Below are 15321 nucleotides of genomic sequence, written 5' to 3' on the forward strand. Positions count from 1 at the left end.
GAATTATCTTCCAGTGCTATTGTCTCTTTCTTATGATTATCTTTTGTGATTCTTCTAATAATATTTTAATGATTGCTCCATCCATGTTAAATTAAGTTCTTTTTCGGGTTCTGTTCTATTTGGTTAATGCTTACATTGGTTTAGTATTGTATTTCTGTGTGTTAATTATGAAAAATGAAAACAATTAAACAAGAGAAATGATAAATCTATTTATTTTGTTTTGCTTTTATGTCAACTGTATTATTCACAACCCCATAGCTATTTTTAGTAAAACAAACTAGAAGTAAATACTCCTCCGGACTAAGAGCTGCAAAACTCTCATTGAAGTAAATATGTCATTGTTGATGGTTTATTATGTAAAAACCCATTGCTTTTACTGGGAGGCCAGACTGACACCAACATGCCTTACCATTCCAATGAGTATTTGCCCCTTTAGACTATTCCCTCCTAGTTGCTGGGAGGACATGCAGTAGGACGTACCAGTATACTGTACTTACAACACCTCTAGCTTCCCCCTCAGCTGCTCGCAGGTGGAAGATAGCCTTATTTCATCCACTACACTCACTGTTGCTTTCCATGAGAGGAGCCTCTATCCTTCCTCCTCCCAACTGCAGAAGGTAAAGGATTTTTCCTCTTTCTCTCCTCTTTTCTTGTAGTTATAATGATTTCAGCTGCTACATGGCATCCTCTTCACACTCTGAACCACCTGCCCAGATAGTTATGGGGAGGGAGAGGATAAAGGACCTCCTAATGAGCTCCTTGGGGGTAAGAACTGTCTTATTGTTCTGTGTTTGTACAGCACCTTACACAATGGGATCCTGATCTATGACTGGGATTCCTAGGTAGGTGCTATGAATACAAAAAATACATGACAGCATTTTCAACAGCAGCAAGCTTGGATCCTGTGGCTTTGAGCACTGATTCCATATAGGGTTCCCCTTGTACCAAGAGCCAGAGGAGCATAAATTCTTTTGTACTGTAATGCTGGGTTTTTATTAGTATGCAGTACACCTGTCAAACCGCAACGCAGGTGTCCCGCCCCAGTCAAACTCCCCACCTGACACTGTCCCCAGAGCACACTATGCTTGCCATCAGACTGTAACCGACTGTGAGTTCACCAGCCCCATCTAGTGTTCACATTAAATCATTTCGCTGCCCCTGCCCCTCAAGGCAACTCCTAACCTAACTTTAGTTCCTAAAAAAATACTCAGTTCATTTCTCCCTCTTTTCCTCTGCTCCTTTTCACTTTCTTTTCCTAACCTTTCCTTAGGCCTGATTCCCCACATGGCCACACTAGTTTTACACCAATCTAACGCCTTGATTTCCAGCAGTGTAACATTGGTGTAACAGAGTGGAGAGTCAAGCACAGGTCTAGCCTCCATTTTTTTTAACTGTTACCTATTTTCACTTTTTATTTTCTTGTTTTATGCTTATTTCCCTTCTTTCATATTTTGGGCCGCTTCTAACACTATGGTTTTTGTCTTGTTCAACTCCTACCTTTTTTATGTGGGTAGTTTTTTGTCCTGTTAATAATTGATACCAACTTTTCCCCTATTTCCTTTAGCTCTTCATTGTTTTGTTTTGTTTTTTAAAGGAAAGACGTAACATCATCACCACCTTTGTACAGCAGCAGGGCACAGGCAGTGGAGAAGTGCATTGTCCGTGTGATCTGCTCTCCCTGAAACAGCCCCTCTATGCTGCTCATCCTGAGCTCGCGCTGGCGCGGCTTTTACACCAGCTCAGCGCCACTGATCCCCGGCCCAATGGAGTAACGCCGCAGTGACACCCGAATCAGGCCGCTTCTTACACTCTCCCCGGGGCTAAGCGCACGCTGACGCTATACGAGGCCGCAGAGGTGGGCGGGGAGGAGAAGGGGAAGCGGAACTGGGTTGCGCGGGGCCGGGCTTCCCGGAGAGTTTGAGCTGCGCCGGGTTTATTTTGCTTCCAAATTCAGGGCGGCTGCTGCTGCTGCAATGCGGTTTCGGGCCAAGATCGTGGACGTCGCCTGCCTGAACCACTTCACCCGTGAGCGGGCTGGGCTGGGCTGGGCTGGGGGGCCGCGCTGCGCGGAGCCCCGGGGAGCAGGTCTGCAGCAGCGGGGTGGGAGGGAGCCCAGGGGTCAGGACGGGAGCCTGCCTGTGGGGAAAGGGGTAGGGTGAGGTGTGGCGGGGGCTGGGAGATGGAGTGGGGGGGGGGGGGAGATTACAAACCCTCATGCCCCCTGAGCTTTAAAATCTCGGGGAGATGTGCCGCCAGATCCCCTAGCCTCTCCCCGTACCCCAGGGAGCGATGCACCCCACAAAGAGTGGCACGCGTGAGGAGGGGAAACCGGGGCTGCTTTGCAAGCACACGAGCCTCATTTTTCTGGCTGCTGCTGTCCTTGGCCATACAGTGCTTTATAGCCAGAGCAACTAAACTGGAGTCACTAGCTGGTTTAGAAGACAGATTTCAACGCCTGCTGCCTGGGGAGTGTAACACCCGGCCCTTGCATAGCACATTGTATCCCAAAAGCCATTACTAATAAAGGTGTCCCTGTCTTCATTTTACAAATGGGAAAACTGAGGCACAGAGCCCTGCAACAACTTGCCCAAGTTCTCAGAACAACTCAGTGGCAGATCTGGGAATATCTGTCCATCTGGGATATTTCCAGGGCATGTTGCATTGTAGCATGTAGGCACAATTATACCTAAATAACATAAGAATAAAAAAATTACCATGGACCATTATTCTGTGTCTTGTTCCTATGTTCCAAAGATTTTACTCTGTAATCATCCGCTTTTGTGTGTGTGTTTGTTTACTAAAAAGAAAAGGAGTACTTGTGGCACCTTAGAGACTAACCAATTTATTTGAGCATGAGCTTTCGTGAGCTACAGCTCACTTCATCGGATGCATGCCGTGGAAACTGCAGCAGACTTTATTTATACACAGAGAATATGAAAAAAATACCTCCTCCCACCCCACTGTCCTGCTGGTAATAGCTTATCTAAAGTGATCATCAAGTTGGGCCATTTCCAGCACAAATCCAGGTTTTCTCACCCTCCACCCCCCCCACACAAATTCACTCTCCTGCTGGTGATAGCCCATCCAAAGTGACAACTCTTTACACAATGTGCATAATAATAAAGTTGGGCCATTTCCTGCACAAATCCAGGTTCTCTCACCCCCTCACCCCCTTCCCAAAAACCACACACACAAACTCACTATCCTGCTGGTAATAGCTCATCCAAAGTGACCATTCTCCCTACAATGTGCATAATTAAGGTGGGCCATTTCCAGCACAAATCCAGGTTTTCTCACATCCCCCCCACCCCCATACACACACAAACTCACTCTCCTGCTGGTAATAGCTCATCCAAACTGACCACTGCCCAAGTTTAAATCCAAGTTAAACCAGAACATCTGGGGGGGGGGGGGGTAGGAAAAAACAAGAGGAAATAGGCTACCTTGCATAATGACTTAGCCACTCCCAGTCTCTATTTAAGCCTAAATTAATAGTATCCAATTTGCAAATGAATTCCAATTCAGCAGTTTCTCGCTGGAGTCTGGATTTGAAGTTTTTTTGTTTTAAGATAGCGACCTTCATGTCTGTGATTGCGTGACCAGAGAGATTGAAGCGTTCTCCGACTGGTTTATGAATGTTATAATTCTTGACATCTGATTTGTGTCCATTTATTCTTTTACGTAGAGACTGTCCAGTTTGACCAATGTACATGGCAGAGGGGCATTGCTGGCACATGATGGCATATATCACATTGGTGGATGTGCAGGTATACGAGCCTCTGATAGTGTGGCTGATGTTATTAGGCCCTGTGATGGTGTCCCCTGAATAGATATGTGGGCACAATTGGCAACGGGCTTTGTTGCAAGGATAGGTTCCTGGGTTAGTGGTTCTGTTGTGTGGTATGTGGTTGTTGGTGAGTATTTGCTTCAGGTTGCGGGGCTGTCTGTAGGCAAGGAGTGGCCTGTCTCCCAAGATTTGTGAGAGTGTTGGGTCATCCTTTAGGATAGGTTGTAGATCCTTAATAATGCGTTGGAGGGGTTTTAGTTGGGGGCTGAAGGTGACGGCTAGTGGTGTTCTGTTATTTTCTTTGTTAGGCCTGTCCTGTAGTAGGTAACTTCTGGGAACTCTTCTGGCTCTATCAATCTGTTTCTTTACTTCAGCAGGTGGGTATTGTAGTTGTAAGAAAGCTTGACAGAGATCTTGTAGGTGTTTGTCTCTGTCTGAGGGGTTGGAGCAAATGTGGTTGTATCGCAGAGCTTGGCTGTAGACGATGGATCTTGTGGTGTGGTCAGGGTGAAAGCTGGAGGCATGCAGGTAGGAATAGCGGTCAGTAGGTTTCCGGTATAGGGTGGTGTTTATGTGACCATTGTTTATTAGCACTGTAGTGTCCAGGAAGTGGATCTCTTGTGTGGACTGGACCAGGCTGAGGTTGGTGGTGGGATGGAAATTGTTGAAATCATGGTGGAATTCCTTAAGGGCTTCTTTTCCATGGGTCCAGATGATGAAGATGTCATCAATATAGCGCAAGTAGAGTAGGGGCTTTAGGGGACGAGAGCTGAGGAAGCGTTGTTCTAAATCAGCCATAAAAATGTTGGCATACTGTGGGGCCATGTGGGTACCCATAGCAGTGCCGCTGATCTGAAGGTATACATTGTCCCCAAATGTGAAATAGTTATGGGTAAGCACAAAGTCACAAAGTTCAGCCACTAGGTTAGCCGTGACATTATCGGGGATACTGTTCCTGACGGCTTGTAGTCCATCTTTGTGTGGAATGTTGGTGTAGAGGGCTTCTACATCCATAGTGGCCAGGATGGGCTATCACCAGCAGGAGAGTGAATTTGTGTGGGGGGTGGAGAGTGAGAAAACCTGGATTTGTGCTGGAAATGGCCCACCTGATGATCACTTTAGATAAGCTATTACCAGCAGGACAGTGGGGTGGGAGGAGGTATTTTTTCATATTCTCTGTGTATAAATAAAGTCTGCTGCAGTTTCCACGGCATGCATCCGATGAAGTGAGCTGTGTGCTCACGAAAGCTCATGCTCAAATAAATTGGTTAGTCTCTAATGTGCCACAAGTACTCCTTTTCTTTTTGCGAATACAGACTAACACGGCTGTTACTCTGAAACCTGTTTGTTTACTGTTTGTGGTAATGGTAACACCCAGGAACCCTAAACAAGTGAACCTCTTACAGAGCAGTATACAGACAAAAAATAAAAAAGATAGCTCCTACCACAGATTTCTCACAGTTTAGATGTCAGACAGGATAGGAGATAGGTGACAAAGCAAAATAATTATGTGCAGCGTAGTTGTAGCTTTTTAGTTCCAGGATATTAGAGAGACAAGGTGGGTGAGATGATATCTTTTATTGGACCAACTTCTGTTGTGAGAGAGACAAGCTTTTGAACCATAGAGCTCTTGTGTGGCTTGAAAGATTGTCTCTTTCGCTAACAGAAGTTGGTCCAACAAAAGATATTACCTCACCCACCTTGTCTCTCCAAACAAAATAATGATGGGGGGCGGAGGGTTTAAACCAAAACAACAGAATTTAACAAAATATCAAAGTCTTGGGTTGCCACTTTCCATTGATTTATTTATTTTAATAATGTTCTTTCCTACTGAACTGCAAACCACAACCTTGCAAGCAAAGCTTTTTTTGTCCTGTGCTAGAAGTTTTAGGAAGTCATTTAATGAAATTTTATCCCATAGGTGTGATCAATACAATTGCCAAACTAGCCAAGACATGCACTCTACGCCTTACAGTGGACAAACTTTACTTCATCCTTACTGATAAAGTGGCTAATGGAGGGGTCAGCATGTGGTGTGAGTTAAGTCAGGTACGTGCCATAGAAATAGGCTGATACTGCATAATTAACAGTATATGAAACATCTCTGTGTCTTTAAAACTAAGGTGGCTGTTCTAAAGGTTTAAAAGGGACATCAATGGTGTATAGACTTTTGCAGGAATGTATTTCACCAGCAATCAAAAAAGCTAACAATGTGAGGAACCATTAGGAAAGGGATAGATAATAAGACAGAAAATACCATAATGCCACTATATAAGTCCATTGTATGCACACATCTTGAATACTGTGTGCAGTTCTGGTTGTCCCAACTCAAAAAAAGATCTATTAGAATTGGAAAAAGTATAAAGAAGGGCAACAAAAATGATTAGTTTCAGGGTAGCAGCCATGTTAGTCTGTATCCGCAAAAAGAAAAGGAGTACTTGTGGCACCTTAGAGACTAACAAATTTATTTGAGCATAAGCTTTCGTGAGCTACAGCATGCATGCATGAACAGTTCAAAACCGTGTACATACTGAGTGAATTACTTAGTGTAAATCTCGATCTTTCTACCTGAGTCTTGAAGTACACATGTAAATACTCTTCTACTTCCTTCCTTTTTTGGCTCTTATTGTGATGTCAGTGCAAGGCTGTGCTAATATAGCCTTCGTGCTGTTTGGGATAAGGGTGGTATTGGTTTCTTGATGTCACATCTATTTACATGCGAGGAATTTGGAGGCTTAACAAGTCATGCAGCCTTCTCTCAGAGCAGGAGTCACTGCCATGCACTCTATGCCCGATCACAGTGAAATCATCAACAGACTGTGAATCGGGTTTTAAAGAGAATTAAATTCCAAATTCTTTGCATGTTCATAGATGTGACATCAAGAAACCAATACCTCCCTCATCCCAAACTGGCATGCATCCGATAAAGTGAGCTTACGCTCAAATAAATTTGTTAGCCTGTAAGGTGCCACAAGTACTCCTTTTCTTTTTGAGAAATGATTAAGAGTATGAAACAGCTTCTGTATTAGGAGAGATTAAATAGACTGGGACTGTTCAACTTACACAATGTGCAAGCAACCTGTGAAACTTGTTGCCACAGGATGTTGTGAAGGCCTAAATCATAACTGGGTTCAAAACTGAATTTGATGAGTTCATGGAGGATAGGTCTGCCAATTGCCGTTAGCCAAGATGATCAGGGACACAGCCCCATGCTCTGGGATATCCCTACACCTCTGACTGCCAGATGGTGGGACTGGACGATAGGGGATGGATCAGTAGATAAATTGCCCTGTTCTGTTTATTCTCAATGAAGCACCTGTAACTTGGCCACTGTTGGTAAGCAGGATACTGAGCTAGATAGACCACTGGTCTGACCCACTGTGGCCCTCCTTATCTTCTTAATTTCACGCATAGAGAATGTGTCTTCATGTGGCTGAACTCTTCTGTTTCTAGGATGACTTTCACATATATTTTCTCTCAGATTTTGTGTGTAGTTGCACAAGGGATAAGAATGTTTTAACCTCTCTGTTTACTTATGGGAGGTGGCATGTAAGAGACTGAAGTTAATAGGTTACGCATTGAATTTGCCTCCGGGTCCACACAGCTGGACCTTTATGGCTGCAGAGCCTGTTTTGTAACATACAGAACACACAGAGCAAAGGGGAGTTTCAGCCTGTAGACAGTCGGTTCTGAATGTATGGTACAATGCTTTAATTCTGCTTACTGTGACTTGCCTTATTTTAAATTTAAACAGTTTTTCCTTGTCATTCCTCCCCTCTGTGTTTTTTTTTTTTTTTTTTTTAAAGGGGAACTTCTTTGATGAGTTCCAAATGGAAGGAGTAGCAGCAGAACACAATGAAATTTATTTGGAGCTGACACCCGAAAACCTATCAAGGGCTTTAAAAACAGCCCAGAATGCCAAGACGGTGAAAATCAAGTTGACTAACAAGCACTGCCCCTGTCTCACAGTAGCTGTGGAACTGGTAAGAGCAGAAATGCTTTTTAAGTGCCCTTGGGAACAATGTAGTAAACATTGTGCTGTTCCCTAAATCTAATAGCTGATTTTAAAATCATATATGTCCTTTCCTGGAATAGTCTGAAATGCTGCTGGGAAAAGAATCTAATTTAACTATATTGATAGGGGCATGCCTTCTTTTATGCTTGGAAAGCACCTAGGATAATGTGGGTGATACTAGCCAGGGAGGGAAAGGGAGAATAAAATATTACAGAATGAGTTACACCAAGGCAATGGCAAAAAAGTAAATCTTCCATTCTTCTTTCCATCCAGTGGGCCAGGTTTTACCCTGACATATACTTCCCATTGAAATCAGTAGGTTACATAAGGTAAAATGGCAAAACTGTGGCTTTTTTAGTTTTGTTTTCTTTTAATTTAGATCTGCCCCCATTGAGGATTTTAATATTACATTATATTGCTGTAACACCATTCATTAGCAGATCCTAAGTTGTTTTACAAACATTAATTATTTTAGCCTTGCAAAATCTCTTTTAGGAAGGGAAGTATAATTATGCCCACTTTCTGACACAAAAAGCTTAAGCATTTTGTCCGCGGTACATCACAAATTCCTGGCAGAGCCAGGATTAGAAACCTGGTCTCCCTGACTATTAATCCTGTTCCTTAACCACAAGAACTTTATTTTTCTCTCTCAAGCCCTCATTATCGACCAGTAGTCGCATTGTGACACACGACATTCCAGTGGGAGTTATTCCCAGAAGATTGTGGAATGATTTCCGAGAACCCAGTGTACCAGACTTTGATGTAAGCAACGTTTTTTTAAAATCACTATTGAATGCACAGGATTGGGGTGAAACACTATAAGCTGCGTATGTTGTTAAACTTTAGTGTGTATATATGTGTGTGTGTAATATACATATATTATATATATACACCCCCAGCTTGAAAAGGTAGCCCGATTATTGTCACTATGAGGTGTATAGATCACAGATGATATTATAGATGTTTCTTTTTCTGGGTACAAGAGACCACATAACTTTTGACAGAGCTATCATTAGATTGTGTTTTTTACTCTTCAGTAAGCAGCCCAAGTACATCATTTTGTATGACTCTATTCTTTATAAGGTACAGATCCTTTTGTCATGAGCTCTAGAGCTATGTAAGAAAAAGACCTCTGCTCTAAAGAGAATACATTTTGTATGTAGTTTCTGTCTATCTGCTCACCATGTCTACTACACTAGATGTACAAAACCTTTCATGAACAAGAGGAAACTAACAACAGAGTTTTGAGTTTACGTGGCTTGGAAATAACTGGGATGAATTGTGTTCTGTTTCACCAATGTAGCTCCACAGTAACTCCACTGAATAATGAAGTTACTTTGAGTTTACTATGTGCAGAACTCCCCCCCCGCCCCCCCCCAGCTCTAGATGTTCCTTGTTATAACAAAGCCCCTCCCCTCCTGAGTTCATAGGAATGCTTATCACTGAGGAACAGAACCTCTGATACATATTTTGAAAAGTTGTTTGGGCTAGACCTTCTACTGTTGACACATAACACAGATTAGGAACATAAGGGGAAAAAAGTATATAATAATTGCTCCTTCTCAAGTGTTGTGAACTGCTAGGAGGGCAGCATGCTGTTCTGAATGAACCAATGATGTAATCTGGTAAGGGAAGTGTTCTGTTCCTTGGTAGTTCACTGATTTATTTCAAGTCTGTTGTGCACCCCTTGCTGAATAAGCATTTGATAAATACAGAAGTAAAGGAAGACCAAGTGTCCCATCCCTTCTATTTCACTTTGTGAAATATTATTTCATAGTGCTGTGTGTTTTATTTTTAAATGTAGTTGATGTGATTTTTGTAGGTCAGTATTTACTTACCAGTGCTGAAGACCATGAAAAGTGTTGTGGAAAGAATGAAAAATCTCAGCAATTGCATTGTAAGTTAAAATATCTCTCCTAATCCCTTGAAAAAAGGGGCCAATTGCATCCCTTACTTACATAAAGAATTTCCATCTCACTTTGCGTAGTGCTCCCTTGCTAGATCTTGCAAGCTAAGCATGCTTGGGCCAGGTTAGTACTTGTGTGGGAAACTTCCAAAGAACATCCAAGTGCTGCAGTTCAGTGTTACTGTTGTTTTACAGGGCCTAAAAGTATACTGTGCGCTTCACGGTACGTAGTACTTTTCCTTCTGAATCAGTACTGAACAGTTGCTTCAGTGTGATGTTAGAGAGAAGTGTGATGCCACAGATACTGTCTTGCAGATGAGATGTAAAATTGAGTTCCTACTTGGGTTGTCAGAGTAAACGGGTTAATGCTGACTAATTGATCAAATTACAACCTGAGCCCCTCATCCTGGAAATACTGATGCATATGCTTGAATGTATGTAGCCTCGTTGATTTCAATGGGACTGTTCATTGGCACAAAGCTAAACATATGTCTGTGTTTCCAGAATTCAGGGCCTAGGATTTACCTTTTGACCTGTCTAAGTTCTCTTAGCAGCATTTCAGCTATAAATTGCAATCTTCGCTTCTTAACCGAAATGGTTGGCTAGCATTGCTGAGCGCTATTAAAGGTCTGTCACATTCCATACTAGGAATAGCAGCATATCAGTGTTGGATGAAATGATCCTTGTATGTCCATTATTTTCCACTCAGGAATGTTGTGTGCCTTAAGTATTGTTTGTTTTTAAAGTGCTTTGAAATCTTCGGAGGGAAAGTGCTCTAGAATTGCGTAACATTAGAAACAGTATTATTAGCAGACTTGGCGTTACAGAAAATTTTTAGTTCTATGGGATAACAAGAATTATTTTGAATACAGTGGTAGGAGCTCATAACTTCAGTCATTCAGATGATAGCTAGGCACAAAAATCATTGTTGAAAATTTTCTCATGTAGTCTTTCACTTTCAAAAGAATAAACATATCTAGAATTATCCTCTTTATAACTCTCTTGGGCAGAGTTATCTTTGTTTTGTCAGTAACGGTGTGATCAGCATTGTGAGACAGGTCCATGCAATGACATATGTTTTTCAGAAGCTCTGTAAAGTTATAGTCATCTAGCACCTTTTATCCCAAAGGGTCTCACGTTATATTGAAAACTCTAGTCCTGATAATACCCATATTAGAGTAAATGGCCACACTCCATCTGCTTAAGTGGTGATGCAGTCCTTGAGTGCACGGGATAGGAATCATTTCATTCGCTACTGACTTGCAGCCACCTTTCCCTTTCATTTTTCTAAGGTGGTACCTAGGAGCCAAACACAACAGCTGTGACCTCTAAAAATACTGGAGAGTAAATGAATTTCTCTGCTACTACATAATGCCAGCTCCTTCCACCCTACCCCGCTTTTCTTTCTCTTCTCTCTAATCCCCATCAGTTGTTAGTCATGGGAAAGATAGTTATTGGGTGAAACCTAAAGAAAACCCAAATCTAGACTAAAGTTTTCAAAAGCACTTAAATTCCATTTTTGAAAATGGGACTTAGGACCTTAGATTATGGCTCACTGAAAGTCTATTGGATTTAGGTCCTTCAGTGCCTAAGTCACTTTTGAAAATTAGATTTAAGCTCCTAAATCATGCAGGCACTTTTTGAAAAGTTTACCTCTTTTATCAGAATATAGTCAGGTTTGAGTTTTTTCTGACTACCCCTGCTAAGGAGTTCAGTTTTACATGATTTATCTCCTGCTGCATTGTCCCTTTGGACCGTAGCTGTTGCAAAGAGTAAGACACTGTGAAATAACTTTAAAGTTTTAGACCTGGCCTTGCAGACTAGAGGTCTGAACTCATGTCAGAAGCAAGGAGAGAGTTTGTGGAGAGTGTAGTATTATCAGTGTGATGTGCTCATGTTGGTCATGGTGCTTTTGAGGTAGGATGATGCAAACTGTATAAGTTGTACATTTAAATGTAATTTAATTATTTTCAGAGGGAAAATTTGATTGACAAATGACTGACTTGTATTGTAGGTGCTTGAAGCAAATTTAAACGGAGAAATGAACTTGAAAATAGAAACCGATTTAGTGTCTGTTACGACCCATTTTAAAGGTCTTGGAAATCCTCCATGGGGTAAGTCTCCCACTTTGCCCCATCCAGATGTCTATTTTATCTTAATGCGTTGGTTTTGGTACTGATAAACATAACTCTAAGGGCTGATCTTGTTAATACCTGGGGAAATTCACTCTTCAGAACGTTTTAACAATTAACATATAGTCAACAAATTTTAAATTCAAATAAAATGGATGTTGGCTTTTTTTTTTTTCAGTTTTAGTTTTTGGAGCATTTGAGTTTTAATGAAGACTGCAGTTATTAATTGCGTAAGAGAAAAGGGATTTAAAATGATAACCCATGTACATATAAACTAGTGCATACTGACTAGAGCTGATACTCATCTTGTGAGTGTACTTTTGATACAAAGTCCTCTTTTATAACATTTTAGTATCCGAGGATGGTTCACAAAGTTCTACTCAAGACAGAGATCCGGAAAGCATGGCTGAGGCACGCATAGACATAAGGAAGCTCCTGCAGCTACTTGCTGGGCAACAAGTAAATCCCACAAAAGCCTTGTGCAGTAAGTTCAATGGCTCTGACTTCAAGAGAAACTTATTCAGACTGCCATTTTCAGCGTTTAGGTGGCCAGCCTGAGACATCTTAGAAGGGCCTACTTTTCAGAAAGTGCTGAGAGCCCAGCTTTTGCAATATCAGACCTTTTTAAAGTGTCTGAAATTGGCACCCAAAAATCACTAGTCATTTCTGAAAATTTAGTCATGTAAATTTAAGCTGTGAAAGTCATGCAGATGGTGTGCCATTGGAAAGTTCAGTCCTGCCCCATGGCACAATTCTCAAATCTCTAGAAAATAATGTAGGTATTCTGGCTACTCTTTCTTTTCTCAAGTGGTTTCCCATTGTGTTCAAGGCTGTTTTTCTAAATCTGTTTAAGTGTATGATGTATGCTATCAATGTACACCGTCACTGTTCTTATATGTTGAGACCTAAATGTGTATTACAGCCACAGGCAGATAGAAATCGGGTGTAGGATTTTGTATTACATTCAATACGAGTTCAGACCCTGCTGAGAGGAGAATCCTGGATCACCGCTGCATTATGCTGAAGCGGGCTTTTCCTCTGAAGATGACAGAGCTTCTGCCTCTCCTATATAGAAGTTTCACTGTGTTATGTATTTGTGCCAGCCTTCCAACTAGCTTTTTGGTGTCTCTTTTACAGATATTGTAAGCAAAAGAATTGTTCACTTCATTTTGCTTCATGAAGAGGTTTCCCTTCAGTACTTCATTCCAGCACTTGCATGAATACTCTTCTACAGCTCAGCAGTTCTACCATCTGAGGCCTTCTCTACAAAGAGTGAAACAAGCATAAAGAATGGGGATTTTGTGAATTGATGGGCTGTTGGTCTATAACATTTAAATAAGTTGTTATATATTTTATATTTATAGAATTATTGTAAGAACTTGATTCCCAAGGATATTATATTTTTGTGCTGATTATATTTTGGATTAAAGTGAAAGTATACGGAAAGCTAGTCTTTCTAGTGTCCTGGGCAGGGAAATTGTAGAAGCTCATCCATGGTGCTGTTCACTCCACTCAGTAACTAAGCAAGTAGGTGTTAGCCGACGGCCAAGGATGTTTGGTGAGGTGCCAGCTATGCCCGTTTATACCATCCGTGACTTTAACCGCTAGGACGCACTGTCCCTTCGCGGCGGGCAGCCCGGGCTAGGCTGACGGATGCCCCAAGGTCCTAACCACCCGTGACTTTAACTGCTAGAGCTCAGAGCTCCTTCGCAGCGGGCAGTCAATACTGACTGACAGGTGCCCCAATGGCAGCACTAAGAGCCTCTCCACACCCGTGACTTTAACTGCTAGAGCTCAGAGCTCCTTCGCAGCGGGCAGCCAGGATTGACTGACAGGTGCCCCAAGAGTTTGCCCCGTGGAGGCGGCACAACTCAACGCTAGGCTCTTAGTACTCTCACCTAATGGCCAGGCTTTAGAGCCAAAACGGCTGAGGTTCTTTAATTGTGTTGGCTGCTTTACAGTAAACCAGAGAAAACAAGTCAGGCTTATGCATAAATGGTTACCAAAATTTATTAAGCTAGATTCTAATCATGTGGTTACAAAATTGCTAGTGCCTACTTATTTAAATGTAGAGATGTTACACACACAAACAAGTTACAAAACTGAAGCCACAATCCCAAAGAAAGAAAACAAAGTATAGAGCTCTATTTCAAAATATGTGTACACTAAAGATAGGAGATCAGGTGTGGGTGCTTCTTACCCTCCTTGCATCTCTCGATTCCAGCGGTGCCAAGCCAGGATCGGTCACTCAATTCCGCGGAAAGACGAATAAGGGACAAGGCGTAGGGACCCTCTTAGCTGCAGAAGCCTTGGGAGGCTGTCACTTATCTGACCAGCAGATAGATAGTGAAAAGCACTCAAAAATCATGGTGCTGTAGGTCCCCTACTTATACCTCTGTACTCCTTTATTCTCTTTCTCCTTTCTTATGCCAAATTGAGGCTGGTCTGTCGGGGTGACGCCAGCTTTCGCAAGAGTAGTTTACACTTGCAAAGGAGAGAAACAATAAGTGTCGACTACTGGACATTTCTTTTATGAGGGTAAATATTTTCCCAACTAGGATGTTGGTGTGTGTGCATCACGCTATTTAGTTGGGGCTAAGAGCCATGTCTGTCACAGGGCCTCTGCCTGCTGTGAGCTTAATCATCGTATCTGTTCCCAGAGGCACATTGTAGCAGCACACCTGTGCTTTCACAGCTTCAAAGGCTGTGCTGGAATATATGTTAAGTGCCCTGTTCCTGCTTCCTCCTGTGTTTCCAGCAATGCTGGTCTGAGGGGGGCGGGGGGGGCTGGCTGTCTGGCTACAGTAGGTGAGTGAAGATGATGTAACATGAATGTCTCTTCAGCATGTCATAAGGCATAAACAGAAGTTCAGCTCAAAGTACTTCGAGTTTCTTTAGATGAGGCCGCAACGTAGGCACATCAAAGAGAGCTTCTTGGGGGATCAGGGTAAAGACTGTGAAATAAATTCCCCTAGGATTTAAGGGCCATCACAAGCCTCACCACCTTCCACTCCATGGGCAAGGTGCATTTCTTTGATCTTGCCTTTTACTATAAACATAGCTGTGTGTATATAAAAATTGCAAAAGATAATGGACACACTTCTGCTGGGGAGGAGAAGAGAACAAATGAGACAGATGCTGCTCAGATGGCTTAATGGACTCCCAGAAGGTCCTTAGATGAGTGCAGTATAAGAGTCTACATAGAATGTTTGTTTATATTTGGATTGTTTCAGCTGCTGAGCTGTAAGAGTAGGCGGTGCAGTGCTATTTGAGGCCTTAGTGAGTAGGGGGATCAGTACTTACGCTTACTTTTATAGGTTTCAGAGTAACAGCCGTGTTAGTCTGTATTCACAAAAGGAAAAGGACTCGCTTACTTTTATATTCATGCCGACCGTTAACGTGGGTTATTTTCAACTAAGAGTCTCTCCAAAAACATCTTGTCCCTGTTCATGAAAAATAGCTCTCTTTTGCCCTAAAAAAA

General features: G+C 42.2%; 1 protein-coding gene across 4 annotated transcripts; it reads left to right on the forward strand.

Moving 5' to 3' along the window:
* The first annotated feature begins 1676 nt into the window (after positions 1 to 1676).
* On the forward strand, positions 1677 to 13416 carry HUS1 (HUS1 checkpoint clamp component). 4 transcript variants are annotated; one of them, XM_073332743.1, is made up of 8 exons: positions 1677 to 1855; positions 5709 to 5836; positions 7594 to 7770; positions 8457 to 8564; positions 9625 to 9699; positions 11723 to 11822; positions 12193 to 12324; positions 12978 to 13305. In XM_073332743.1, exons 2-8 carry the CDS (start codon positions 5816 to 5818, stop codon positions 13058 to 13060), a joined length of 696 nt encoding a protein of 231 aa, XP_073188844.1. In that variant the 5' UTR covers positions 1677 to 1855; positions 5709 to 5815; the 3' UTR covers positions 13061 to 13305. The 4 variants fall into 4 exon arrangements, with proteins under 4 accessions (XP_073188844.1, XP_073188841.1, XP_073188843.1 ...); XM_073332740.1 differs by lacking the exon at positions 1677 to 1855 and adding an exon at positions 1868 to 2025; XM_073332742.1 differs by lacking the exons at positions 1677 to 1855; positions 12193 to 12324 and adding an exon at positions 1868 to 2025 and having other exon boundaries at positions 12978 to 13416.
* The last annotated feature ends 1905 nt before the right edge of the window (positions 13417 to 15321 follow it).

Source organism: Lepidochelys kempii, chromosome 2 (genome assembly GCF_965140265.1).
Source record: "Lepidochelys kempii isolate rLepKem1 chromosome 2, rLepKem1.hap2, whole genome shotgun sequence".
Classification (NCBI taxonomy): domain Eukaryota; kingdom Metazoa; phylum Chordata; order Testudines; family Cheloniidae; genus Lepidochelys; species Lepidochelys kempii.